This window comes from Aphelocoma coerulescens (genome assembly GCF_041296385.1).
Source record: "Aphelocoma coerulescens isolate FSJ_1873_10779 chromosome Z unlocalized genomic scaffold, UR_Acoe_1.0 ChrZ, whole genome shotgun sequence".
Lineage (NCBI taxonomy): Eukaryota > Metazoa > Chordata > Aves > Passeriformes > Corvidae > Aphelocoma > Aphelocoma coerulescens.
Window position 1 is genome coordinate 71,336,185 of NW_027184085.1, and position 27,666 is coordinate 71,363,850.

At 40.4% G+C, this 27,666-nt stretch overlaps 1 protein-coding gene across 2 annotated transcripts in view; it reads left to right on the forward strand.

Moving 5' to 3' along the window:
• SSBP2 (single stranded DNA binding protein 2) overlaps positions 1–27,666 on the forward strand; it is a 134,929-nt gene that overhangs the window by 73,038 nt on the left and 34,225 nt on the right. The window contains exon 5 of one of the 2 annotated variants that reach the window (XM_069002153.1): positions 17,289–17,378. The exons of the other annotated variant lie outside the window; for it this stretch is intronic. Coding sequence (XP_068858254.1) covers positions 17,289–17,378 — 90 coding nt within the window. The remainder of the gene's footprint in view (positions 1–17,288; positions 17,379–27,666) is intronic. 2 annotated transcript variants of the gene reach the window in all.

The following is a 27,666-nucleotide window of genomic DNA, read 5'->3' on the forward strand; positions in this document are numbered from 1 at the left end:
ATCAGGGATTGATGTGCTCTCAAATAGTTCTGCAGCCTTGGAGAAATCCAAATAGTAGGTGATAATTAAAAGCTCATTTTTCAAAATAATCTAAAAATTATGTAATGTTTCATAATTTTGTTTTTGATTCTTGCTTTGTATAATTCTATACTTGTTCAGTTAAAGACTTAAACATGTCTTCAAACACTAAATTAGGTTTAATTATGAAGAAAAGGCTCTATTGATAATTTAATAATCTTGGGCATGTTTATACTTTTCTTTGTATTTTACACTTCCAGGGAGTTCTTTTTCTTTTTGCCTTCCTCCCTTTGGAATTGGAGAACTTACTATTTCATGTTATTTTCAAACCTGTATAAACTTCATACATTCACTATGCTTCCCTGAAAAAACATTTTTATTTACCAGCTGGTTTCTTTCCTCTGTGTTTTGATCCTCAGAACACATCATGCCATTGAATTGGAACTTGGCTCAGTAGGATTCTTCTTAAAAATGGATTGTTTAGTATTTAATTATATAAGTTTTGAGCTGTGGTAATCTTAGTATCTTCAATTTTGAAATGAGTGGAGTATCACTGAATTCCTTCAAAAAAGAAATACTGAAGTAAGAGAATATTTAGGAAGCAACACGAAAAATAATCTTTATCAAACAGAGAGCCTCACTTTGGTTTTGAGCTTGGATTCACAGACTTCTGAGCTGCATGACCACTCCTGGAATGTCTTTGTGAGGCCAACAAATATATCTAATTGATGTATTTTTGTTCCAAGTGTGGTGCAAAAACATCTCTTTTCAAACTCTGCTTGGATTGTGCCCATTACCTAAGGAAGCTCTTTAAGGACTGTTTATTTTACTAACATTGGCCACAATTTTACTCTTCTGCATCCAATGACAGCTATTCATGTAGAATTTACCTTAATTTACCTTTTTTTTCCTTTTTTTAAGGTATTACCACATATATAATTGGAAATACCTTTTGAAACTAGCAGGAGTCGTACAGTGCTTAATTCCTTTTAAAGTGTGTTTATTGAAACTTGAATATTGGGCAAAATTAATACAAGATCTTGCTAACTGAGGTGAGTTAATACACAATGCACAGACTGAAATACAGGTAATTCTGTTTGGGCATCACAAAAAGCTGTTTTACTGTGGCAGCAGTAAAAATTGAATGTGACTTCAGCTGCTTCTCCCAGAAGAAGAGAAATGTACCTTCTGGTTGTGGTGATCAACCAGAGCCAAATGTGGGTGAAATCCTGCCTTGTCTTTCTATCTTTTCATCATAATCCTTGACATTTACCCTTTAAATCCCCTCAAATGAGGCTACTTCCAAGTTTCTGGAACAAAAACAAAGAAACCTGGAGATGCCTCAGTGGGAGGAGTAGCATCCTTAATGCTGACCAAGACCCTCATGTGCTTGTTGATTTTGCAGAGAGCCCCACAGGGCCAGCAGTGCTCACACCTGGGCACGGCCATGGGGGTCAGGTGTCCAGCTGGAGGGGCTTTCGTGGTGCAAAGGCTCGTGCCACACTCCTTTTATTCCTCCCACCAACACAGTCTTCAAGCAAATGTTTGAAACAAATGCATTCTTTAAAGGTTTTCTGGAGACCCTGTTGTGAGAGGGAGTCTCTGAAATGGGTATGAAACCACCCCAGGCAGGAGCTGCTGCAGCTGGGGGCCTGTGGGGTCTGTCACAGGCTGATTAACATTTGTGAAAAATAAAGGAAAAGGCTGCACCAAGAGACAAAGTGAGAATTTCTCTTAAGACAATGTCAAGTTGTTCCTCAGACCTTTCTAAAGTCATCCCTCAAAACTCTTAATTTCAGTCACTCACTGCAGTAAAAAGGATCAGATGTTCTCTGCTCTCAGTTTTGTCTGACCTCAGTACCTGCTTGTAAGTCATAAATAAAATAATTTTGGAGTAAGAAGTTCTTCTTCCAACATAACTTAATTGTGAATGAAATTGGCTTTAATCTCATTAGGTGAGATTTAGCTGGGACAGATGTAAGCACTGTAGACGGCTGTAAGTGCACTCTCTTCCCTTAAATTCTGGGAAGGTTTTAACTATTCAACTTGATCCATCTCTTAAAAAGAGCTTTATCCTAGGGGTTTATTTCCCTCTTTGCTACCAGGCAGTAAAAAGAGTCCAGCTGTACTTATTTTATATTTACTCCACCTCTCTCCTCTGGTGTTAGCTAGCAATACTGTAATTACAGGGCTTTTGTTTTTCTCCCTGCTGAATAAAATTAATCACTTCTGTTCATGATACAGGTATTTTTTCTGTGGTGTCTGTGATCCCTGGCATTTGTTTATAAGAGAAGCAAGTGATGTCCCACCCTTAATGTTTCCTTTCCTGCTGCTGAGGGAAGAGGAAGGAGTTGACAGTTTACACACAAGGTCTCCTCAGTCCCCAGAGAAGTTATATCCTGCTTGGTCTGGATTTCCCCACCCCCCTCCAAGCACAGACCGCTGATTCCTGTTAAGATACTCCTCATTGTTATTACTACACCAAAGAAACTGTTATTTATTTAAATATATAAGGGGTGTGCAAGGTTGTAGCTGTTAGGAACCATTAAATAACAAGGTGGCTTTTCAGGGAAGCTTTGTTTGCTGTTTTTGAAAATATGTATCAAGAAAGGCTTTGGCTTTACTTTGATGATAGTTTCTCCCCCCCCCCTTCCTTATTTGTTTAATTATTCAAATTTTGGATAGCCATTGCTATAAAGCTGAAAAAGTCATTAATATTAAGTACCAGTGCCTCAAAGTGTTGGATTTAGCTTCAAAACAACCCTGTGCAACGCCTGTATTAGCTGTAAATATTAGGATTTCTGTTTCAGTGGTATTATTTAAGTCTTAACTGCAGCAGTGAAGCCCAACTTGACTCAGTTTTTCAGAACTGAGATGTCTTACTTCTGGAAATTCAGTTCAGAAGGTTTTTGCTGTATCATGTGGCTCTGAAACAGTGATTTAGTGCTACATAGATGCTGTGCTTATGCCTTATAAAGCAGTCACACTGGTGCAGAACAGGTGGGTCTCCCCCTGAGGAGAAGAGTGAGGACAAAATGAACCTCATTTTAAATAAGGGTTAAAATATTTTCTGAGCTCTGATGAAATCACTGTTCAGTGTTTTCCCTCTTCTGAAGCAAAAACGGTGCACTCAGAAATTCCGAACTCCGAAACTGCCAGCTCTGGAGTTCAGAATATACAATGGGAATGAGAAATTGCTATCTTTAGGTTTGGTGTGGGAGGCATTCTTTGAATATTCGTATCTTAATTTCAAAGATGTTGAATAGCATCAAGATAAACAGATTTCTGTGCCCAGCACTTTGGGAATCTCCAGGTGAAAGGAAACTTGCTCTTCATGTGGATATTTAATGACAGTGTCAGTATGATCGGCCAAAAATGAAAAACCTTACTGAATTACAAATGGATTTGAAGCAGTTCTGAATTTTTTTTCTTTTTAGCCTACTGGAGCAATTTTCTGAACAAAAAGCACGACAGGGTGTGTGAAGTGAATGATAATATAAGGGTGCTACAGTAATTATTGCTTCATTATTTGAAAGTCCTTTCTTTCCAGGGTGGGGGAAAAAACCCTAGAATAAAGTTTTCTTGTTGTCTTTGTCCTCACCTTTTAGAATACTCATAGTTTATCTGTATCTAAGTATGCAGAATTTGTATTTTGGGCTGGGGCTGGCAGGCTCAGAGCATCACCTGCAGGCCAGATACAGGGCTATGCCCAGGGGAATGCCAGAGTTTGAAATTCCTGTGCTACTTAAAAACCCTTTTTTATCTTGAGGTGATCTTTAGTTGCTTTATCTGAAAAAAAACCCCAAACAAATCAAACCCAAACAGAGAAATTGAATGGTTTAGTGCCTTCATTTCTTAATGTAATGTTCACTGCCTTCTAAATGAAGGAAAAGGTGGGTGTTGAGTAGTAGGGTAACGACTTGAGGGGTTGTGTGAAGGTTAGATTTTGTTCTTGCTTAGCTGCAACTGATAAGAAAAACTGTGGGTAAACGTTCTGTGAGCTTACAGTTTGGCCTGGTATTGGGACAATGTTCTGGTATCAGGAGCCACAGATGCAGAGGGGCTGTGCCAGGAGAAGCTGGGAACTGTTGCATGTTTGGCAGGTGATTAATACAGGCTTTGTGAGGAGTGTGAAAAAACATGCTCAAAAAGATAAATTTGTGCACAAATTTAGAGTACGTAATGTTTTGAATGTGGCAATCATTTAAAAAAATCACAATCCTTTATTTTTGGAGGGAATTTCGGTTCATTTAGTGTTAATTCCTCGCAGAGTTATCCTGCTTTTCTGTGGCATTAACATGAGCTGAAATTTAACCCTTCACTAACATTTCGTTTTGGGGAGGAAGAGACATGGAAGGTTTTGTGCACTTTTGTGTGTACTTTTTATTTTGCTGAGAGTCATTTATTGTTTTTGTGCAAGAGTTGTGGTGTGCAGGGCTCCAGCTTAGGTCCCCGTGACAAAACCTGGCTGGTGGTGCTGGCCTCTGTCCAGCTCATCCTCCTGCTTCCTGGAGAATTCCTCTTCAATAATTTAAACTTGTTTTGTTGTTCACAATACTCCGTAGGTATGTTCAGAATCATGGCCAAAGGCTGCTAGATTTGGCTGGAAATAATAGCTCTGCTTTTTAAATGGGTAAACAAATTGGAAAGTAATATTTTGGGTTCTTTTATTTTTTTTTTCCCCCTATTTTTTTGCCTTTTAGGTGTTGTATGTGAGTGTCACTAATGCTGTGTTTGTCCGCAGTGAGGAGCAAAGGAATTTAATCCACAGGGTTTAAATCACACATTTCTGTTGCTCCTGAACATGGTGTGGGCACTGGTGTGGTTTCTCTTTAAAAAGCAGGATCCTGTAGTTAAATCCTGAGGCTCCACACACGCCGTGTCACGGTGGCTTCTTGTCGCATCTCGGTTTCCTCGGAAGAGAAAAATCCGGGTGTCTCAGCTCCTGATGGAAAGAGGAAGATCCAGTGTGAGACACACTCTGAAATGTCTCAGTGTGATTATGAAATGGTTCTATTTTTAATGAAATGGTCCTATATTTAAATTTTATAATACAACAACACGTGTATTGTAACACTAGGAAGAGGATGTGCAAAGTTAAAATTATGTCAGTTATGCTTTTTGTTTTGTCTTCTACACCGTTAGGTCTTGTCTGAAATTGAAACTCTCCGAATGGCATGTAAAATAATTCTAAGCCATGGTTTAGATATGAAAGATGTTACAGAATACAGAAGCTAGAGAAGCTTTGGCAAGAAACCCCTCTGTTCTCATGAGTTTTATCCTTTTGGATGAGGGCTGTGCCAGTGGCAGAGACAGGGTACCAGGAGGGACACTTACTCCCCATTCGTTTGTGCCAGTAAGAGTTAAACTCAAAACTGTGGTTTGTTTTTTCAGCATCTCATTAATTCTTAGCAGCTAAAGTAAATCAAAAGAGATTAAAAAGACTGGTGGATTGAGGAATTGGGAGGAGCCTAAAGAAGGCAAGAAAACAAAATATTTATTGGACAGAAAAGAAAAGGAAGTGAGAACAGAATAAGCCAAAGCAAAGAAGTGGATTTTCTGAGTGCTGTAGCTGTCACTGTTGGTTGTGCTGGGGTGGTCAGAAGAGCCAACTCATGCTGAATAACTCTAAACTCACTTATTTTGTGTGTCTCGTGCTCCTTTGCTGGGAAGGTTTGCTCCTGTGAAGATTGAAAACAGGTGCAAAACTTCACTCCTCTGGTTTTTTTTTTTTAACTTCAGATGGTCCTCACTTACATTTTTGCAGAGTTTCCCCTTAAATTTCTTACTGTAACTTGATTTAAAAAAAAAAAAAACAGTGTGAAGAATGAAGTAGCTACAGTCCAAAGTACCTAATACAGATGAGCTACATGGAAAGCTTGATGATTTGGACACAAGTCTTAGTATCAACACAAAAATTTTTATATTCTGAGCACTAAAACAGTTGCTGCATTTTTAAGATAGTGTTGAATGTTAATAACACAGCAGGGTCAGTCACTAAGCTTCCATGAATTCAGTGTTGGGTATTTTGTTTATTTTTCAGGCTCTGGATATTTCCCAGATTGGGAAATCCCTCAGCCTAAAGAACTCCCAAAACGAACTGAGCAATAAAAGCCCAGATTTGGGGTTTTATGAAGCAGCATCTTAAATTCAGAACAATAAAGCAAAATGAACAGAGTAAGCACATGGAAAGCACTCCTTACAAGAGCTGTTTTATCTCCTGGCATGCTCTCCCAGAGGAAGTGATGAAATCGTGGCTGATTTTGGGTGGTTTGAGTGCAGAATGGACAAGGCACAGGCAGTGAGGTGGTGCCTCCGGGCAGCTGGCCTGGTATTCCTGGTCCCTCCAAAGGTGGAATTCAGCTTTAATCCCGGAGCTGTTCAGCCCCTGGTTGCTCACGTAGGGCCGTTCTTTATATTAATGTGCTTCTCCTTTATTCAGGAAGTGTCTAATGGCGCTGGGGGGAGGGGAAACTCATTAGCTTCCTTCCTGAGTAATATAATTTTTATTTCCTGTTGTAGCAGCAGCCTCAGCCAAAAGCAACAGCCTAAAAAGTGCATGGGGGAGGGTTGCCTGTGCAAAACGTTCCCATCTCTGGAGTAAAATGCTGGTTACAAGGATTTTGAGACCCATGAGCAGTTTTAAGATGCCCTTTGCAGTCGGATTTTGAACTTTCTGCCCTTTCTTCTTTAATTGTGGGGGTGGAGGTGACTCAGAACTGCACTAATGGGAGCACTTGCATTTACCTTCCCCATCCTCCTGTCCTCCTGAGACCACCAAAGGTCACCCCAAAAAGCCTCTTCCCAGCTCCAGGCGTTGGTGGGACCTGTTGGATCAGAGCCTAGTCAGGTTTGGGGTTTGGGGGCTGCCCCCAGTCTCCCTGCAGGTACCACACATCTTTTTTTTCTTGTCCTAACCATGGCACAACTTAAATTGGAAAACACGGAGCAGCGTCTCCTTGCCTCCTGTAATTTTGTCTTGGCACTGTATTGCATGAAAAACTCTTTTTATTTTATTTTAAAACCTTGTTTCCTGCTTCAAAATAACCAATACACTCAAAACTTGAGTGCTTGAGGAACACTACAGGAATGGGCACTGGTAGAGTTGAGGGCTGTTGAGGATGAGAAGGATTTAGCAATTACACTGAGAAAAGTAATAAAATTCTGTTTGGGGGTTTTTTTACAGTGCTTTATCAAGTGTGCCTTTGTCAATATCATACTGAAAATGCACACAGTGTCCTGGGCATAAAGAAGAATTTTAAAAATAATTGAAAAACCTGTACAAGTTCATTGCTGTGGCTGATAACAGTTTGTGATAGTGTTACCTTAGCCCGAGAAGTAAAAAATTCAGTCCAAGCTTCATATTGCATATATTTAAACTGGGATATTTGTCACCTCTTCACACATTGTACTGTGTTTTAGGCTGGTTTTCCATCTGAAAATTACAAGTTGTTTCATGCAGTCTGCTCTAGCTAGACTTCACCAATCTGAAGCAGTGGTAAATGTGAATTTTGCTATGTGTACAATAGCACAAAGAGTGCTGCAAACATAAGTTCATACAGGAATAGCACCAAACTGGAGGTACTAAGGGAAAAAATAACCCTTTGATTGTCCTTCTTTTATACAAACTTTGCACCTTTCTCTTGGATTTTTAGGCTGGAGTGGTAACATTTTAATTAGACAGCAGTTGAAGTAGACCAGACATTTTAAAGAGGTACCAAGTTGAGTGCATAGAAAGTAAGAAGAGCCTCTGTTGTGTATGATCGTGATTAGTAAAATATCCATGCAAATGATAATCACAGGGAATGATAAAAAAGGGTGCTTTCTGGAAAACAGATCCTGGAAAGTCCCTTCTATGGAGTGGTACTTGCCTGGAAAATAAAAAATGTTTTCCGTTCATTTCACATGAAGCTGAAGGCACAAGGGACATCAAGCACATAGGTGAGCAGCTCTAAGGTAATTGCAGGAAACAAACTTCACCATCCCAGGAATGTGCAGTCCCTTTCATCAGACTTGCTCTGTGCAGGCTATTAGGGTAGATGAAGCAGTTAAATGAAGTACTACAATTACCCACTGTTACCTGACACTTAAGTTTTGTCAGCTTTTGTAGTAAGCAGGAATATCCCTCCCCTGGGACCCTCTGCCTGCAGAAAACTGCTTATTTTTGTGTGATGGGCTGCAGTCCCCAGAGACTGAAAAGCCTGGAGTTGTTATGAGGGATTGGAAGGCTTAGAAGTGGAAGTGAAGAAGAGGAAATGGTGGGATGGGGGAGCTTTAGAGTTCTGTGCCTTGGCTGCTGCTTAGAGCAATCCCAATAAAAGCCGCGTTTTCCTCCTCCTGGAAAATGCCTCTGTCGTAGTTTAGGATGGGGAGAATGCTTTAACTGACTTCAATTCTCCTTTTGTTTCCAGCCTGTACATTCCATAGTTCTCATTCTGCTGTGTTTTAACCTGAGCTTACACTTAATTCCAAAGACATTGAGGACCCATGTGTTCAGGTGGCACATGGGTGGCTGCTGCTCTCCTTTAGGTAATTTTTCTAAATAACAGAGCCGAACTGGATCTGTCTGTACTTTTCCTTCTGTAAGCCTCTCTGTGTTAGCTGAGGAGGAAGCCAGTTTTTTATATATAGTGAAATATGGATTATTGCAACCACTAAGTGCTCACATTAATCTCTGGTGTTTTAGGCCATCTTGGACGTGGTGCTGAGGTAAAGGTGACCCTGACAGGTCTGCACTCACAGACTCAGTCAAGGACCTTGGGAAAACAGGCTCGCTTTTGTTTTGGATCAGTGTAATGTGACCTGATTTATTTATATAAACAAGGGGGTTTATACCTTCTGTACTTTGTAATGGTTCCTTCACCGCGAAATGTGCATTTTTAGTGAAGATACATATACACATAATTCTCATTTAAACCCAGCCTGTTTCTATATGCAATCTGTGCATGTATAAAACTGTTTATGAAGGCAATTTTTCATACCATATTCCTGGGTTTAGCTGATTTTCTTTTTTTTTTCCTTCCTTTCTTTTTTTTTTAATGAAGTGCAATGAAGAATTACATGGTGAAGCAGAAGTTTCAGCAATCATTCTTGCATCAGCTGAATTTTGAATCTTGTTTCTTGTATAACATAATATATTTAAAAATACACTGTCAGTGTTGCTGTTTTCCATGTGGGTGACCCAGTAGTCCATGGACCAGCCAGGTGGAATAGCTGTGCATGGATCAGCATCCCTTCAGTGTCTGTATGGGCACCACCTAAAAACCCAAACAATAATAAAATAATCAGAAGAATAAGATTTTAAGGGTGTGTGTAAGAGCTGTAGGAGGTAGTTAACCCTGAAAGATTCAAGCTTTCATTATCGCTGCTATGGATTTCACACCACAGGGTGTAAAATAATTGGTTCCCTGAGGAGGAGCCACCTGAGACAGGTTCACTTGCTCTGCTGTGTGACTTGGGCACCAGTGAGTTTGGTCACATTTGCAGCCAGGGTTTTTCCTGGCAGGGCTGTTTCTCCTTGCCTCGATCCTCGGCCAGCCCTGGGGTGCGTGCTGGGCACTCACAGGCTTGGTTTCCGTGGATCAAATTCCCAAAGAAACGGAATTAAGGGTTTTTTTCAGAAGGACATCCAAAAAGCAGGTCCTTGGAGGACTGAGCCCTGCTCTGCCTCTGCTGTCTGTGGAGGAGGGATGGATGGATGGATGGATGGATGGATGGATGGATGGATGGATGGAAGGAAATACAGAAATTCTTTGAATTCTGGTACCCCCTGGGGTGGGCTGTGAGGCTTCTGTTGCTCTTTGACTACTCCCTATAACTCCTTTATAGCAAATAATCACCAGCATGAAAATGTGTGGTCTCTCTAAGCACAGTGCCTAATTCTGGTTTAGCACTTAGAGGTGTTAACTCCCTGCTCAACAAGTTACATTTATCCAAAGATAGATATTCAGGCAACATGAGAAAAAATGAGATACTTTAGAGGCTAGCTTTCCATGAGTTTTAAATTTATCCTATTTTTCTTCAAATGAATACATAATTGCTAGGGAATTAAGTATTTATTTATCAGCAGCTGCACATACAAGAAATACCACTGGTTTTAAAGCAGTGAAATTTAGTCTAGGGACCCTAAAGTATGTATTGTGTTATATGTTATGTACCACTAATTCCACTGATAATGGAGATAATGTTGAAATAAAATCCCCAAATGGATGCTTCAGTAAGTTTCCTCTATGAAAAGGTGCTGTCAGAATTGCAGTGTTGTGGAGTCCCATGTTTTCACATTTTAGGACGGAGTAGTAACTTCTGGAGCACAGACTTGGAAAGCAGAGATGTATCTGTGGTTGGTATCTTAGTAAATGTTATTAACGGGGCATTTCATGACATGAAGGTCCAGACAAGAACACACGAATGAACAATTTTTCAGGCTCTGGAGAAGCAGAAAAGCATTTTCATAATAAAGTAAATTCTGCAGTTCAGGTCCCTCTGAAGTACAATTTAGCTTTTTGTACGTATGATTTTTCCAGTCAGCTACATATGGAAACAAAAATCCATTTTGAATTGTGAAGGAATTACTGGGGGGGGGGGGTTGGTGTATTTTCCTTTCTGAAGCTGTGCATATATTGCCAGCATTGGTGAATCACTCCCTGGTGACCTGAGGATAACCCCAAACCAGGCTACTTTGCATTTCATAGCCAAATTTTAGTCTTTCAGCTCACAGCATATTTTTTCATTTGTTTCACAACTTGGAAAGGACAGAGAGATACAGAAAAACTTTCATCTTAATAATCACTATATTCCTAAAATGGGAAAGCACTTGACTTGTGTGGAGTGCTGTGCCATGAGAACTGGGATACAATACTCTGGCAATCTTAAAATCTTTGGAAAATAAAATGGATTTAACAATTAGATTAATTAAATGATTAAAAGACACTGTGCCAACCACTTAATTGCTAGGGGAAGTCAGGGTGCGAGATAGTCTTGTCATACTAGTCCAATTAGCACAACCATGAATTATCTGTAGAGCGTGGAAAAAAATGGCAGAGTATGTTGGGGAAGAAGGAGGGAAGGATGAGCAGTGATCAGCCCCCTTTGTGCAGCGAGTCGTGTCTTGAGCACAGGGAATATCTGGAATTTAAAATTCCAGCTGGAGACACGGAGCGTGTGGAGGTCGAACCGTTCCCTGTGTGAGGAGCAGCATCTTCCTGGGGCAGGCAGGGGGCTAAACCCATCGTCTGCAGAGGCCCTGGCTCGGCAGAGGCAATCCTGGAGGGAACCAGGAGGAGAGCAGCGCCTGGAACGTGCGGAGGATTCCGTGGCTGCCGAGCGAGCACCGGTCGGAGCTGCACCGATCGGAGCTGCCTCAGTCTCCAGGGAGTCTGGAGGAGGGGTGTAAGTGTCACTTCTGGAAAAGAAGTAATTTTGTTGAAATATCACTGCAACTCGGCTCCAGGCTTCAACAGCAGCGTTTTGCGTCCTCAAGTGCCTCTTGTTGTCGGCAGCGCGGTGGTTCCTGCTGGCGCTGGCAGCGCTGCTGCAGCTCAGGAGCGCAGGGTCCTGCCTCGCCCTGCACACAGATGCACCTGCCTGGCTGACACCGGCCCTGGAATTCAGCTCACAGGAGTGCCCTTGCCGTCACAGAGAAGGGGCTGAAAGCATTATTTGAAGTATTGTGAATCTTCATCAATAACTGGGGAAAGCCGGGTATTCTGCTTTTCGGTACAGTTCTGTTTTGGAAAAAAAAAAACAACAAAACAGAAGAATGGGCAGAAATTCAAAAGAATTTCATAGGTTTATTTCCGTATCTAAAACACGAAGTACTTTTGCAGCTTTTGTAAGTGAACAGTCCATTGATACCTATGGATAATACCGATTTTATTAACTTCCAGCAATAATGACAGTTTCTTTTAAACAACTTTTCTTTATAAACATAATTTAGAGAAAATCTTGTCTGGAAGTTATATTCTAGATAATCCAAAAAGCAGTGCTTAGAGACAGGGTGGAAATGCTCTCTTTTAACGGGAATTTGAAGTTCTTTTATTCACTGATAACAAAGCTTTCCACAAAATTAATTTCTGTTCCAGCACAGTGGCTAGTTTTCAGCACTGTAATACAATTTCTCTGTCTCAGCTAAGCAGGATGAAACCCTCAGACTGGGCACTGGGATACAAACTGTGATCCCACTTCAGATATGGGGAAGTTTTGCTAAAGTGAGGTTGGTTTGGGGGTAGGATTATTTCTTGGGGAAGAAGGATGGGTGGAGTCCCAGAGGGCACCTTCATCATCATCATCCTCACCATCAACAGGTCTGCCCTTCCCTAGGTGACCATGTCTGCTGCTGCAACCCTTTTTGTGTTTCCAAGAAAAGGATTAAATGTCGTTTCTTTTTTCATCTGCCTTGATGCCATCATTATTTTTATTATTCTTTATTACCCATAAGATAGAATTAAGAGAAATAAAATGACAGAGTCCAGATAAAACCATAGGGAGCTGGGATTGATTGGAGGAAAACTGAGAAGTTGCAAGGAATGACCTTCCACAATTACACTTCTCAGACTTGTGCTGTCAAGTGAATGCCTTCCTGTTACACAACAGAAATTAAGCAGTTTAGATAAATATATATCAGTGGAGATACGCCAGGATTTAATTAGGCCTCATGATCCAGATCTTTCAAATTACCTGCCTCTTTCAGTGTGATGAATCCACCTTTTTTGGTCCTGACCTTCCAGTCTGTGTTGAGTAAACCAAGGCTGCTCATTCTGGGGGCTTTGGCTTCTTTGTGTACAGCCAAGTGTTCAAAGGCTTTGTAAAAGGCACAGAGACTTAATTAAAGTGTTGGGAGTTTTTAGAATTTTACTTATGTTTTTGTTCAGAGGGATGAGTAGTTTTATGTTCTCTCTTGGAGAAAACTAGAAGGTTGCTAGTGGTTGATCAATATAATTCCTTTAATCCTTCTCTAATTTGTGATGGGTACAAATAGGGAAGGTCTGTTACAGTAACCAGCTGATGTCTTAGAAACACTTGGTAAGTTACAGGTTGAAGTGTTTACAAAAGGAAATTTGATATTTTTTACCGTATTGGCTGCAGTGTGTCTGGCACTTCAAAGCTATCAATGACCAGAAATTAAATATGTGGTAAATATGACTGGAAATAGCAATCATCCACTGTTTGTCTTTCCAGAAAAAAAAAAAAAAAGAACAAACAACTACATTTAAATTCCTTGCTTCCCATCATTTCCTGAGTTAATGTACTGGATATTTATCCTCTGACCCCAGAAAAGAAAAGAAAAGAAAAGAGAAGAAGAAAAAAAAAAAAAGAAACAGAAATTTTTAAGTTTTGACATTTTCTGCTTTTCCTTCTGACTGTGCTGCTCTCACCAGCATTTCAAACGTGGTTGTGGTTTCCCTGCATTGTCCTTCACATTCCACATTCACTGCCCAGTTTGTTTCATTAACCCAATACCAGTGTATACAAAGATATCCTGAGATTTTGATGGTTTGTGCTCTGGTTCTGGTTCAGCTGATCAAGTTGGTACCACCCATGGCAGAATATCTTTGTCTGGAGACTGCATGTTGTGGTTGCTTGTACGAATATGTGAAAACATTATATTCTTAAATGGTAAGAGTAGATTTAGGGCTGATGTGGAGGAGGGTGGGATGATGAGGGAATTGGGTGCCCAACACTTTTATGTGTAGGGTCCAGCTCCTCCCCACCATCATCCAGTAGATTCCATCATTTGCCATCAGTGAGACTTCCTAAAAACAGAACTCTCCATTGAGTGGACAAATTTAGTAGCATGTGGTAAACTGCTTTATTTGGATAAAAATAAGGAAGTCTTACTGTAAACAAAATACCTGAAATTAAATGCCTTGGTGAAAGAAAGAGCCAGTGAGGATTTTTATAAAGTGAAGTCATTTCTTTGTAGCATTCTTTGGTTTCAAATGAAATTATTTGTAAGCTTTCCTCATTAGGCACTTCTTGGGATGGCCTCAAAAAATGAGCATTGCAGGTTTATCTCTGGATTTTTATACTTCAGATACTGTACTAGTGGAATAGCTAAATGATTTTATTTTGCATTTTATTTACTTTGTGATTTCTTTATTGTAAATCCATTCTAAACCATAGCTAGTTTTATTAGTTACTGTAATAATCTGGTTTTGTTTTGCCAAGAGTAGCTTGGATAGAGAAGGAATGACCATAACTTCCACTCAAGTACACAGTTTTAATTAATAATTGTGAATTATTATCATTTCATTAGTATAAATGCATTCTTTTAGCTACAAAAGCAAATACAGATTCCATTTTTAAGGAGGTAAGGTATTGTACAAAGGCTTTATACCATCTAAATTTTCCGATTTCATCTTTTTATGAAAAGCAGGGAAAGCAATTTGCAAATATTTAAAATGTCAAACTAATGGAAGTATAAATGATGAACAACTTGTAAGGCATGCAAAAGGAGGCCATGGTTTGCTATGGGACTGTGGAAAAAGAATGAATAATTCATCACGATAGAATAAATAAGAATATTTCCATGCAGCAGTTGCAGGTTTGTTTATTGATCTACCTGGTAGAAGTTCTTAAAAGATTCATTATTTAGCACAGGCTAGAAAATGTAATATACCCAAAACACTGAAAATGCTTTATTTCTGGCTTTGGGACTTCATTGCCCATCAGGGAAGAAAATCCCAAGCAAACATGAAAACATAAAACCCCAGTGCATTGCATAATGAAGGATAGAAATGGAGGTTTCTGTAACGCCTGCGAGTGGCTGTAACTGCAGAACTCTTACCACGATGGGTGCAGATGTCAGTAACACTGCCCTGCTGCTGTGGCCCCACAGACTCTGTGTCCCCCTTCCCTCGCACGCTGCGGGGCACGGGGCGTGTGCACGGGTGTCTGTGACCTGGGGGGCATCGAGCCACTGATCATCCACTGAAAATTAAACCCAGCACACCGAGTTCCTCCCTGCCAGTTCCTGGTGATTCACCAGGGAGCAGGGCTGGGCTCCTCTGGTGTCAGTGCCAGGTGAGACTCAGAAATAGGGGAAAAACCCCACCTCTCTGAGACAATAATGAAAATGTTGTTTTTAGGTATATTTCTTACTAAGCCTTCATAGGACACTAAATGGCTAACAGTTATAACTTTAATCCTTTTCTCCCTCCATTTTGGAATAATCATTATTTCCCCCTCCCCCTCTCTATTTAAGCTACATTTGCTGTTTTTTGAAAAGTCTTTTTCACAGTGGGAAGGAGCATGAACTGTCAGCAGCAGGCTGCTGTATCCCTGTGGAGCTCTGCATCCCGAGGGGCTGTTCCCTCCCCTGTGACCCCAGGGACCTTGCAGGGGGCACATCCAATGGCCAGTGAGGGGGCTCAGCCCAGGGGATGGCCACGCAGGGACGGATGGTGCTGTGATAAAGCCCATCAGTACTGGTGCCTCTTTAATGGGCTGCTCCTCCTTGGTCAGCCACTGCAGCTCAGCCTCTTTGGGGCTTTTGGAGATGCTCAGGCTTTTAACATCATCGATTTTCTCCATCAGTGGTGCTGCTGTTGTCATCCTTCATCCAGAAAACCTGTACCTGCAGAATTGCATCCAACATGCTCCACTCAGACTGCCTGTCATGGGTTTATTGGACATTGATGCTTAAAGAGCTCATATTTCCTTAGCATACCCAAACAGCAGCAAACCAGCAGCTTTTTTTTCTGTTTTCCTTTGGAAATGGAGATGATACAAAAATAATTATTTGACATGAGTAGCAGTGGCTGGCAGAGCACCACCTTTTTTGGCCACATCTTCCCAGGCTGCTCTGGCTGCTTTGTGGTGGCCTCTCCCTACATGATTTGTGGTTATGATTCCAAAGTGTTTGCTGCATCCAGCTCACCTGGCTGGCTTTCTCTGTCAGCTGCAATTCGACAGTGTTCTAGCACTGATGCTTGCATAGATAATACCCTTTATTACAGGGGTTTTCAGTGAATCAAAGCCTTGCACTCATTTTGAAAGCCAGTACTTTTTGCAGACTTTATATTTCAGTGATACATTCCAGACTTTTCCAAAGAACATTCAGCTTGGATGCTAAATACGTTACTGTGAGTTTTTCAGGACTTTTAATTCTAAAACACAGCTTAAGCCATTGAAGGAATCTGTGGTGATTAACTGAATATTTCCTTTCTGCTTGGTTGAAAAAGGCCAGCCCTCCTTTGTGCCAGTTTTCAGATCTTTCCAGCATTATTCTTTCCTTTCCTAGGTATGTGCCAAACACCTGGAAATGCAATTTCCAGATCTGCATCTTTAGGGTATCGAGTGTGAGTGCCCAATAAATAGAGTGATAATTTAATATCTGTGTGTTCTGCAGGGCAGGCATTGGCAGGTCATTAGTAACCTGCCAGTGGCTCTGGGAGCATTCTGTGTGCTCCAGTACTTTCACACAGGATTTTGAGCATTTATAGGTGATTCAGCCTCATGCCCCACAGAAACACATTGCAGGAAGGAAGAGTGCTAGAAATTAAAAGTAATTGAGGTTCCAACACATGACAACAGAAGCAGTTTGGCTTCTCTTTTCTGTGACAATCTTCTGCGTGTAAATTGCCAGGAGCAATATTCTTTACTCGCTTATTCCAGCTGAAGGATTTGCAAAGGTAACTAATTTCATCCTCTGATTCACTCCTTAGAAATCCCTTTTTTCTTTTCCCTTCCAAAAACATAACCTGAATTCTTCTAATTTGTCATGGTAGTTATTTTTGGGGTTGGTAAAACCTTGAGCATTACCGGCAGAATCATGAGCATCTCTTCTTGTACTGTTTATAACAGAGCCCTGTTTTGAAGCTTGTTGTTGTTCTGGAAAAATATTGCAGGCTGCTGAAATTATCTTTAAAGTGCTTGGAAATTGCTGATAAAATGCAGAAATTGCTTTCTTTATGCTCTGTGTGCATGTGTGAGACTGTTCCTGTGTGTAAGACAAGAAGTGTGCAAGTTACATTCACGTTGGTGCATGTAGAGACACTCAGATGCAACATTTTTAAAAATTTAGTCAGGATTTGTCTAATTGGCCTGTGCAGTCTCTGGCACCCTTCCCCTCAACATACATTTGTTATTTCAACAAATCATGGTACTTGTATAGACAAAAGGCTGAACAATTTTAATTTACCTTCAGATGAAACAATAATGACGTATCCAGAGAATTACTTTCTGCACTTTGGTCAGGTTTGGGGTTTTTTGGGGGGGTTTAATGCATACCATGCAATGACAAAGGTTTATTCTCCCTTTGTTCTTTTCAGAGTGCTGCAGCAGCTCCCAGCCCAGTGCTAGGAAACATTCCCCCAGGAGATGGCATGCCAGTAGGTCCAGTACCACCGGGGTTTTTTCAGGTATTAAGAAAAAAAATTATAATTACAGGAATTTTAGGATAGAAAATCCTTTTTGATACTGTTTGCAAATCTGTAGAAAAGGTCCTGTTCTGAACTATGTCTCACTGTGTGGTGCAATATTTGAGAGTTTATTTTTAAACAGAAGTGGACAGGTGGGAAGGAAGGGACTTGACTGACGAGTATTTAATTTATGAAATAGTACAGCACAGAACAAGAAATGGTGCCAGGTTGTTAGCAGAGATTGAAAATGCTGGAGTATAATATTGAAGTAATTTCTTACGATGGTATACATAACATTGCATAGAAATTTTGAAGTCAGAACGTTGTTGGTTGTGTTCAGCTCTGTGCCAAAGCCACGGGCCAGGTTTCTGAGCTGCTGTGGGAATGCAGCCTGGGCAGTGCACAATGTCCCACTGAGCATTGCCCTGCACGTTGAAGATCTCAGCCCCAGTGCCTAAACAAGTGAAGTTGGGGATTTAGACCATGTGTTGCTTCTGTTCAGCTTTGACCTAAGTGGAGCTGAGCACCCATTTAGCACTTTGGGCAGTAGCAGCACAGGATATGACGGTGGGAGAAATTACATTTTAGTGCAAGCCCAGCAGGGTATTTGTGACCCGAGGCTGGACTCTCCCATGCTGGGCTTGCATCTCCTCCTCACCAAAACTCAGTTGTTTTCCTCTACACTGGCAAACTGAGGCTTGATTTGTAATATATGAATGAAAAAATACTTGTTAGTGAAGTGGAAAATATCTGTCTGCTGCCAGTCAAAAAATTCTCAGGAGCTGGCAGAACTCATTAATTAATTTATTTCTGCTTTTACCGCTTTGAACAGCTGGTTAGGTAGACTTTTTACACATAATTTTTTGTCTTAATTTTTATATTATATCGATATATCAATATTTCAGTTTTGTTTTTTTTTTTTTTTACTTCAGCCTCCCACTCCAGTTGTGATGTCAGAGGAATTAACTTTTTTTGTTATTGTCTGTGATGACAATTAGGAGGGGGAAGGGGCACAGATAGGACAAGTGTGTGAAGTACAGAGGAGAGAGTAACTATTTTAAAGGTTTTGCAGGGGGATGTGGGAGTTTTGTTTTTAGAAGCGTGAAAAGACTTCTAGCCACTCCAGATCTTTGAAGATGTAAGAAAGACAAGCTGATAGAAAGTTGGGTGTGGGTAAAATCTCATTGTATGCCAGTATCTGGCTTGAGTCTGACTTGAAGCCACAACATCATCCTGCTCTTTTTGAGAGGCCTGGGAGTGAAAAGGAAGATTTTTCAAGTGATTATTAATTCTTGCTGTAGTTGTGTGCTTAAGAATACATGTAATTTCGTAAATCAGGACTGGTAGTGGGTGCATTGATGTGGCTGGGAGCAATCCCAGCAAGGGGAGCTAAGCCAAAATCCAGTGGGTTCTGTCCCAGTGAGAGCCTGAGGTGTGTGAGGCTGTGAGTGCAGACAGCCCTGGTGCTGCAGTGGGTGTTGTCAGGCAGCACTTGGTGCCAGGCTCTGAAACCTTCATCAGAGCTGAGTCTCACCAAGGTCAATTCGCCCGAGGACAAGAAAATGTGTTGGCAGACAGAGCCTGTGTGTGTGGAACTTGAAAATGGAGGGGCATCATCTGCTGCTGTGAAACGCAGGTGAAATCACAGGCAAGAAAGCGAAACTTGTGGTGAAAACCTCCTCCTTCCTCCACGGGTACTGCTGTTCTGGTAGACCTTTATGTGGACGGGCTGTTTCTCCCACCTCTTCTGCAATTCCTCTGATCCCACAGTAAAACAGACCACAGAGAACAGGTTCATCTGTCTCGGTCTGAGAGCTGGCAGTCCTCACTCTTCTCCCTCAGCAGTTTGGAGCTGAGACCTGCCCCTCACTCCCAGATTATGGCAGCAGACAGTTTGTTCTCCAGAGTCAGACAGCATGGGCAGAGCAGGAGAGAGGTGCTTGTGTCTATATTTAGTGCACTGAGACTTTGGTCCACAAAAGCCTCGTAACATTTTAATTCCTTTAGCCCGGAATTTATCTGGAAGGTCACCCTGGAGTGATAAGGGTGCCTGTTGTTGCTTTCAGGAGTTGTTTGTGTTGGGCTAAGCTGAAGCTGCTGACAGCCAGAACCTACCAGCTCTGCTTGCAGAGCTCAGGGGTCACAGATGATCTAAAGTAATTTCTTCCCTCTTGGTTTTGCACTTTTTGTTTTGGGTGGGCATTGAGCACTAACAGGGACATGAGCAAAGCGGGGTCATTGCTGCTGCACTGGGTTCTTATCAGAGCAGGGCAATGTCACAGACCAGGGGGGAAAATGTGCTGGGAGTGAAGAAATACCAACAGGCTTTCCTTTTGGTTGGCACTGCTGACCTCTAACATGATTTCTGAGATATTTATTTTTTATAAAAGAAAAGAAATATATTTTATTTTAATAAATAATGCAGTCTGCTAGTATAGCACATGGAGGTAAGGAAGTACAGGAAAATTGTTGTTTCTAAGACGGTGTGTGGTAAAACTCTTCTCTTTGTAAAATGAGGTTTTCTCATACAGGTAGACCACTAGCGCTGTTACTAATTAGCAACCTGTGGCATTTCATGCCTGGAACACAGAGCTGGAGTTTCTGAAGCCAGCGGCTGGATTTGTCTTGTTTCTCTCTGTAGTTGTACTTTAATAGTTCAGGTGAGGGATGATGGTCACTGCAGTGCTGACAGTCCAGACCTAAGGCACAGTGCAGGGAAGGTGGTGGAGTTGTACACAGCTATTGTTGTCAAATAAATGAGGTTTTGGGGTTTTGTTTGTTTGTGGTTTTTTGGTTTTTTTAAAGAGAAATTGTTTGCAGTGTCAAAAGTGAAATTCGAAAAGTCTGTGTTTATGTGGAGTTTCCTCAGTTTCCTCCGCTGGTGTGTTTCTGTTTTAATGTAACTTTAAGTTCACAGGTGCATACTTTTTGTCCTCATCTTCTCTCAGTCTGAGCAGCAGTGGGACTCTGGAAAGAACTCTGTGTGATACAGAAACTGAACGTGCTCTTGGTTCATGAACAGCAGCACTTGAATGTGTGGGGCACGATAGTTCTGCCCTACAAGACTCCTTAACTCCAAATAGTAGAACCCAAGCAGCTGCTTTGGGCAAAGAAGCAATGAAACTGTCTTAGATTGCATAGAGGTGACAGGATTTTAAACATATCTGCAATGCCCAACCAACCCCCGCCTGAGTCTGGAAATACATCATCCTTTTCCAGTTTTCCCATATAGAGCATCCCGGACATAGAGCTAAGGTGTGAGGAAGGCACTTAGCTACTGTGATAATAAAGTCATTTGGGACGTTTTCTGTGTCATTTGTAGACATTTTAAATCCATGTTAGTTTCTTCATATGGCCCGTCATGGATATCAGCATGACCTGCCCTTTGGAGCCCTGTCTGACCCTGACACAGTAACTGAGCAACTGAAAGACTGAGTAAGGACATAATAAATAATTACTGTTGTGTCTCATGTTAGTGGATATATATAATGTCAGCAGCCACAACTTTAGACAAGGCTCTTAGAAACTCTTTTTTAGAGTGAGTTTAATCTTCCACTTGTGGTCAAAGAGGTTCAGGTTGTAGAATTCAGAGACTTACAGGTTTCCACATCCAGTCTTGCAGGTGCAACTGCTGCTCTTCAGGTACTGAGGTCCATTTCCATCCCTCTCTTCAGTGATGATTTAAGGCAGCTAAACAATTTGAGATGTTACGTTTGTATTTTTGCAGACCATTTATTTGATCCTTGTGGACAATGTTGGTGTTAGTAAGCAAATGAGCCTCAGAGCCCAGAGGGAAGTTTTGGAGTGTGTGTTCATTGAGGTGCTTGAAGTTTTTAAACAGCATGTAACTATTGATTTCACAGGATTTTATTTGCCTTCTAGTTAAATTTCCAGTTTTAGTTCTCCTAAATGCAGAGTTTAAAACAGAGCAGCATAGAATGGTTTGGAAGGGACCATAGAGCCCCTCGTGTTCCACCCCCAGCCGTAGGCAGGGGCACCTTCCACTGATTCTCCAAGTTACTGACACCCAGAGTCTGCCTTGGCTGCTGCCTTTTGCACTACAATTAGGAGAAATGCTTAAATGTATGTTTAATTAAACCCCAGTTGTCCTCAGCTCCTCTATTCCATGGCTGACCAAAGGTTTGGCTGTGGGAGGAATGTGACTGGATTTAGAGGCACTCACCTGGGAGACCCTGCTGAGAGCTGTAGGGGAAGCAGGTTGTTTTATAATTGACAGTTCACTCGTTTAATTTGGTAATTTTGTTAAAAGTCAAATTCTAACACTTGTCTGTACCTTTTCACACATAAGTGAAGCGCCCTTTCTTTTAAACGCATTACTTTTTTCAGCACATTTGTTAAAATCTCTTCAAGTTCAACTTACCACTAAACATTATTTCTGTGTTTTCTAAAGGGTTTTTCAAGTGGTTGGCTTCGTTCACCAACTTCAGATCACCAGATAAACTTGGAATGGCATGGGAGAGAAGTGTCGACACCATGTTTGAAATACAAATGTTACATATTCCTCTTATATAAAGGGGGAAAAAAAACCCCAGCCCTAACCCAGCCCTGCAAAGTACCGTGAGCCTGCCTTGCCATCTAGTGGCAGCTGCCTGTGCTTGTTTTAGCTCAATCCATATTATTCTAAAGTATTATTTTTAGCCTTGTTTGCCACAGTAGAGCTGGCCTAATGCTTCAGGAGAGCATCATTACAGTAAGCCACATGAGCAGAAAGGACTTTATTTTCCTACCTAGCATTACTATTTGAGATACAAATATATATATATATATTTCAAATAGTAATGCTAGGCAGGACAATAAATATGTATGTATATATAAACATGTATGTATATATAAGCATTTCGCTTTGTTATATATGAATATATAACAAATATATATCTACCATATGTAAATAAATATAAATCAAGGTTTAGGACTTAGTTAAGGGAGAATAAGCAAAGTCAGCAAATTGAAAATTAGTAACATACATCTCTTGCATTTTAAAGTAGAAATGGTGAACTACTTGCACATAAAAAGAAAATGGATTTGTAAGGTGCAGTGTAAGGCTGTAAAATATCTCTGTAATGTACTATTTTAGTTCATACTTAATATTGACCGTATTTACGGTAAAGTCATGGCATGACACATTGTTAAACAGTAGAGTTTGTATTCCAGACTCAGTAAATGCAGCATTTGGTTAAAGCAGTTGAAGAAAGGAGGATGAGGAGGGAGGAATCCCCCAGCACCCCTTTAAAGCCATTTTGGAGTGAATTTTCCACTGGGGGTTGTTTTTTGTGCAGGGAATGAGGATTCCCCATTCCAGCTGTGGAATGGCACAGCTGGAGCCAGAGGATGTGCTGTGGCTCAGCCTGGTCTGTGCAGAACCAGCACCTGTATCTCTGCCAGTTTAGAAATGGTTTGTTTCTTTTTGAACCCCTTTGAGCTCTTTCAGCTCTGCCCTTAATGCTCACACACTGTCCTGGTTTCCCAGGAGTGTTTATCTCCCCCGTTCCAGCAGCCACACCTCGTTATCCATCCCAGGATCCATCACCCGCCTCCCAGTGCTGATCCTCCTCCTGTGTTCCCCATTTTTGCAGCATTAACTTTTCTGTCAAACGAAGATAGTTACAAACTGTAACACAAGTGCAAAACTAGCTGGATTTGGCACATGTTCACACCCAGCCTCAATTCCAGTGCAGCAAATGGGGCAGTTGCAGGTGAGAGAGTGAAAAGTTAAAGAATTTGATACAGGGGAGTGCCAAAAGCTTCAAAACCATCCTGGACTGTGAAAACATTGTGATGGAAGAATGAAACGTCACCAGAGCTGCACGAGCAGCTTGTCAGCAAAGATAGCAGCTTTGGTAGGGCTTGAGAAGCTTTGAAAATAAGATTTTAAAGGGGATCTTTTTCCCTCTGACTTCGTGCAATTAATGTTGGTAGGAAGAAATTTATTGTATTTTTGGAATCTTCATTGTTTGTAAATGCATCCACTGCAGCAGAGCAGTCTGGGAATATTCAATTTCATAAAATTATAGGTCTAATTCTTTGCAGAATTGCGATATGTGCATTTTTGTCCTCAGCAGTATCACACTGCATTTTAAAATATTCCATTTTTTAAAATTATTATGACTTGTTGCACTGTGTGAGAGGGTATTATCATCTAGAAAGATCTATAAGTAGCTTGTGCTTTTCTCTCTTTTTAGTTCCTTTTCTCTAAATACCAGGAAAAAAGTCAACTTTTAAAAGATAAAGTTATCCAGGATCTATTGGCCTCAATAATTCCACCCTGCAGTTGTGGTGATGCTTTTACTGCTCATAACTGTTGGAACAAATTAAAACTGCTCAGCTTGAGGAGTTAATCAGCTGTTCCAAAGAATCAGCCGTGTATCATAATCAGGTTTATCAAACTGAGGGAAGTGCTTTCTCAGGCTTCCATCACCTGTCTGGATGGTGCTGAATTCTAGAAATGCAGGGGGTTTTATTTTGGGGGGTTTTTAAGGTAACACATCTCAGATGTTTTGGCTTGTCAGATTTGAAAAATGCCATTTTCCTTTCTATTTGCATTTAATAAAATTTAAAGTAAAAACTATTTACCTGGTTTAAAATTCGTATAAGTAATACCTCTTTTAAAATTTGAATTTCTTTCAAAAATTCCTTCAAGTATGATGTGCAGAACTTAGCAACTTTCTCCCCCAATTATGAAATCTTGAGCTTCAGATAATGATGTTCCCCACAAAGTGAGACAGATGCAGTAACAGTGCAACTCCTGAAGATCATCTAAAAGCAGACCTGGCTTTCAGCATCAACAAATGTTTAGTTGGGGAAAAAAGGTTTTGTTTGAGGCTTTTCTGGTTGTTGGTTGGTTGGTTGGTTGGTTGGTTGGTTGGTTATTTTAAGCATGGCATTATTTCTTCATTTCTCTACACCAAACAAGGTGTGTGTTGCAGTATTCTTCCAAATGGTGTTCCTTGACCAGGGATAAAACATCAAATTTATTTTAAAAGCTGGTATTGCTGTAACTTGGAATTTTAGATGTTGAAGGAGCTCTTCAATTTAGGGGAAAAAAATTTTTTTCTCTTTGTTCTGAATTAAATCACACCTCTTACTGTTGCTATTTATAAGTTGTCAGTCTGCTCTTAGAAAACCATAAATACAGGAATTATTTTTTAGGAATGTTCTTCTGAAGCACAGAGAAGAACTTGCTCATGGAATTGGGTTTGGTCATCAGGAAAGGCCAATGTGGAGAGAAATTCTCTCTCAGTGCTGAGAATAACATGTTTTTATATAAAATAATATAGAAAAAAACTGGTTTGGTTTGCCGTGGTAGACTGCAAGATGTGCAGTGTAGAACCCAAATTTCATCACTGAAATACTTCAGCAAAATATCATTTGAGCTTAGTTCTGGTTAAAACTCAAATGTGCTAATGAAGAGTGTCCTGAACACTTGGGTGACTTTTTACTGCTGAGGGAGATGCTACAAAAATAAATCAGAGAGGAAACTAACAAATAAAAAGTAATGAAATGAAAAATTAATTGCAAGGTTATTCAGATAAATTCAATTCACACGTATTTTATGGTTCCCTGTCGTCCTCTCAGGAGGGCAGCAAACCCCCTTTGGGTTGAGAACGGGAGATGTAGGTGTAAAACACCTCGGGAGCATTTCCTAAAACACAGGAGTCTTAAAGAGATATATCAAAATATTATTTACCTAATAGGAAAATGAAATAAAAATGCTCAGAAGTCTTATTTTTTATCATTTGGTACTAACACTAATAATCATAATAGGAAGTGATGCCAAACCTTTTAGCCGGGAGTAGGGTTTGAAAACAAAAAAGGTGAAGATTAATTGTATTTTTAGACACAGAATGTGTAACTTGGCAACTGATTTTTAAACAGAGGAGAACAAAGATTTTTAGTTTGTTTCACTTGTTATCATTTAGAACTTTTAAATGGATAGATGGAGAGATTGGGTCATTTTCAGAATTCCCAGAGGGAATGTGGCCTTGTCTCTGGCAGCTTGACCTCCAGTACTTGCACCTGGAGTAGCAGCACAATTAATTTAAGATCACTTCTTGCAGTGTGTACAAATAAGGTCTGTGGTTCCATTTTCAGCTTCTAGGCATAAGTTGTGTTTACGTTTGTGCTGTTGGTGACTGAGTTATAAAACAAATTATTGCCATTTCGGTCCTTCTCCACACCAAGTGTGAAGCTGTGTCTCACCATGTGCTTTTTAAATTTGTGGTCAATATATTTACAGTCAATTAAGTCACAATAGGAATTGAAATATTCAGGGTTATTTCTCTGGCTGTGGGTTGTTGTAAGTTTTGCAAATTTATGTGAGACAAAATGTGATTGATAAATGTAAAGATATGAGGAAAAACAGGATAAAAATGTCAGTGCAAAAAGCCTGTATCTGGAAGGAAGTAAATTACACTCCCAGCTTTGAGAAGGGAAGTCAATTTAAAGAAACCATAGATTCATTGGAGGCTGTCATGCTTAGTAGAACACCACCTTCTGAATTCCTCATTTCACCACTATTATTAGAAGTGAAAATTAATCCACATCATGGTGTGGAGTCTCCTGAACAACTGAAAAAGAGTAAGAACTGTGTGACTGGCAGAGAAACATCCCAACCTCCGTGTCTCTATGACATCAGATTCCTGGTGCATGCTTTTTGTAAAATCACGTTTTCTGGCACCAAAATGTGGGCAGTGAGGCCATTGTGCTTCAACATTGCTCTCTCAAAGACTTCCCCACTGAGAAACTTATTTTCCGTTGTGTTGAGAACCAAGAAAAACAGGATTTTACAAGACTTTGATGTTGTACAGCACACAGACCTCTCAGACTTGCATTAAACACTCAGGTTATGAGATACCCTTTGCTCTCCCTGTACACAGCTGGATTATTCTTGAGCAGGGAGATAACAAAAAAGTGCTACAACTTCTGGCACCCTCATTCAAGTTCCTGAACTTGTCCTCCTTTAAAGTACTTCTAACAATTCAACATGAAATGTTGCTGTAAGAGTAGGGACCTTATTAAATTTAGCATTTCACGTCTTGATTTTATTTTGTATTGTCACTATTATTCTAGTATTTTAATACTTTCCTTCTTTTAGGTTTTTGGGATTTTTTTTTTTTTAACTTCCACTGTAAGTTGATAAATGAAAATATTCTGCAGTGACGACACAAAAAGTTTTTCCTTTCTGGCTTTGTTTTCACCCTGTTTAGTAGAAGGTTCTTTTTGCTCTTATCTGCAGGATAGCAACCTTCAGGACACTTTTTGTGATACCAAATGAGTGAATTTCATACCTGTGGGTAGGAATATGTTGGTGTCAACATGCTGGTGGCATCTCCATCTCAGCAGTGGCTTAGAACTGTCTTGCTTGCCTGTTTCTTTGTTTTATTCATTTTTGGGGAGTTTTTTGGTTGCTCGGTTGCTTTTTAGCTGGGATTTGTTTTCAGTTGGGATTTCCCCCCTTTTTTGTGGTGGCTTGTTTGGTTTTGTCTTGTTTTTTGTTTTTAATTTTGAGAGGTTTTGGAGGCGGTTTGATTTTGTTTGTGTGGATTGGGTTTTTTTTATTAGGTTGGGGTCTTTGTGTGTCCTCTGGTTTGGGGTTTTTTTTGTTTTGTGGGTGGTTGCTTGGTTTTTGCTGGGTTTTTTGTTTGTTTGTTTTACAGTGGGTTTTTTTCTGCTTCTCCTAACACCTTATTGTGTCTGCCAGTTGTTGAACTCCATTGGAGAAGTTGATTTTAGCCCCTCTGTCTTCTTCCTATCTGGCAGCTAAAGTTGCCTGCTGCATTATTGAATATTTTTCCAGCTTAACTGCAAGACAAATAAGAATTCTGTCTTCCTGAAAATTCAGTACGAGCATCCGTTTAAGGTGCATTTAAAATGCTGAATTTTGAGTTGACACGAGGCTGAGGCAGCAGGCAGAAATGTCCAAGTCTTCATCATGAAAACATTATATTTTCACCTTCAGAAACAAGATCTGAGTGACCAGTTCAAGGTCTGTGGGCACTGGTTTTGATTTAGCACCAGTATCTTGAGCCCATTAAGTTTGAGGGTGTTTGTGCTACAAGAGAAGGGGAAGAAGTTTCCAAGAAGTCAGGGAGAGAGGGATGCCTGATGTAAGAAATGGAAGCCCACAGGGGTTCCTCTCTAAGCCATGGACATTTCAACAACTCCTAACAAAAAATGAGTAGAAAATTAAAGTAAAACTAGTTCAGAGACTAAATGTCAGGTGTTCCTGTAAGTGACAAGGCAAGTGGTGAATAAATAAACATGTGGCACG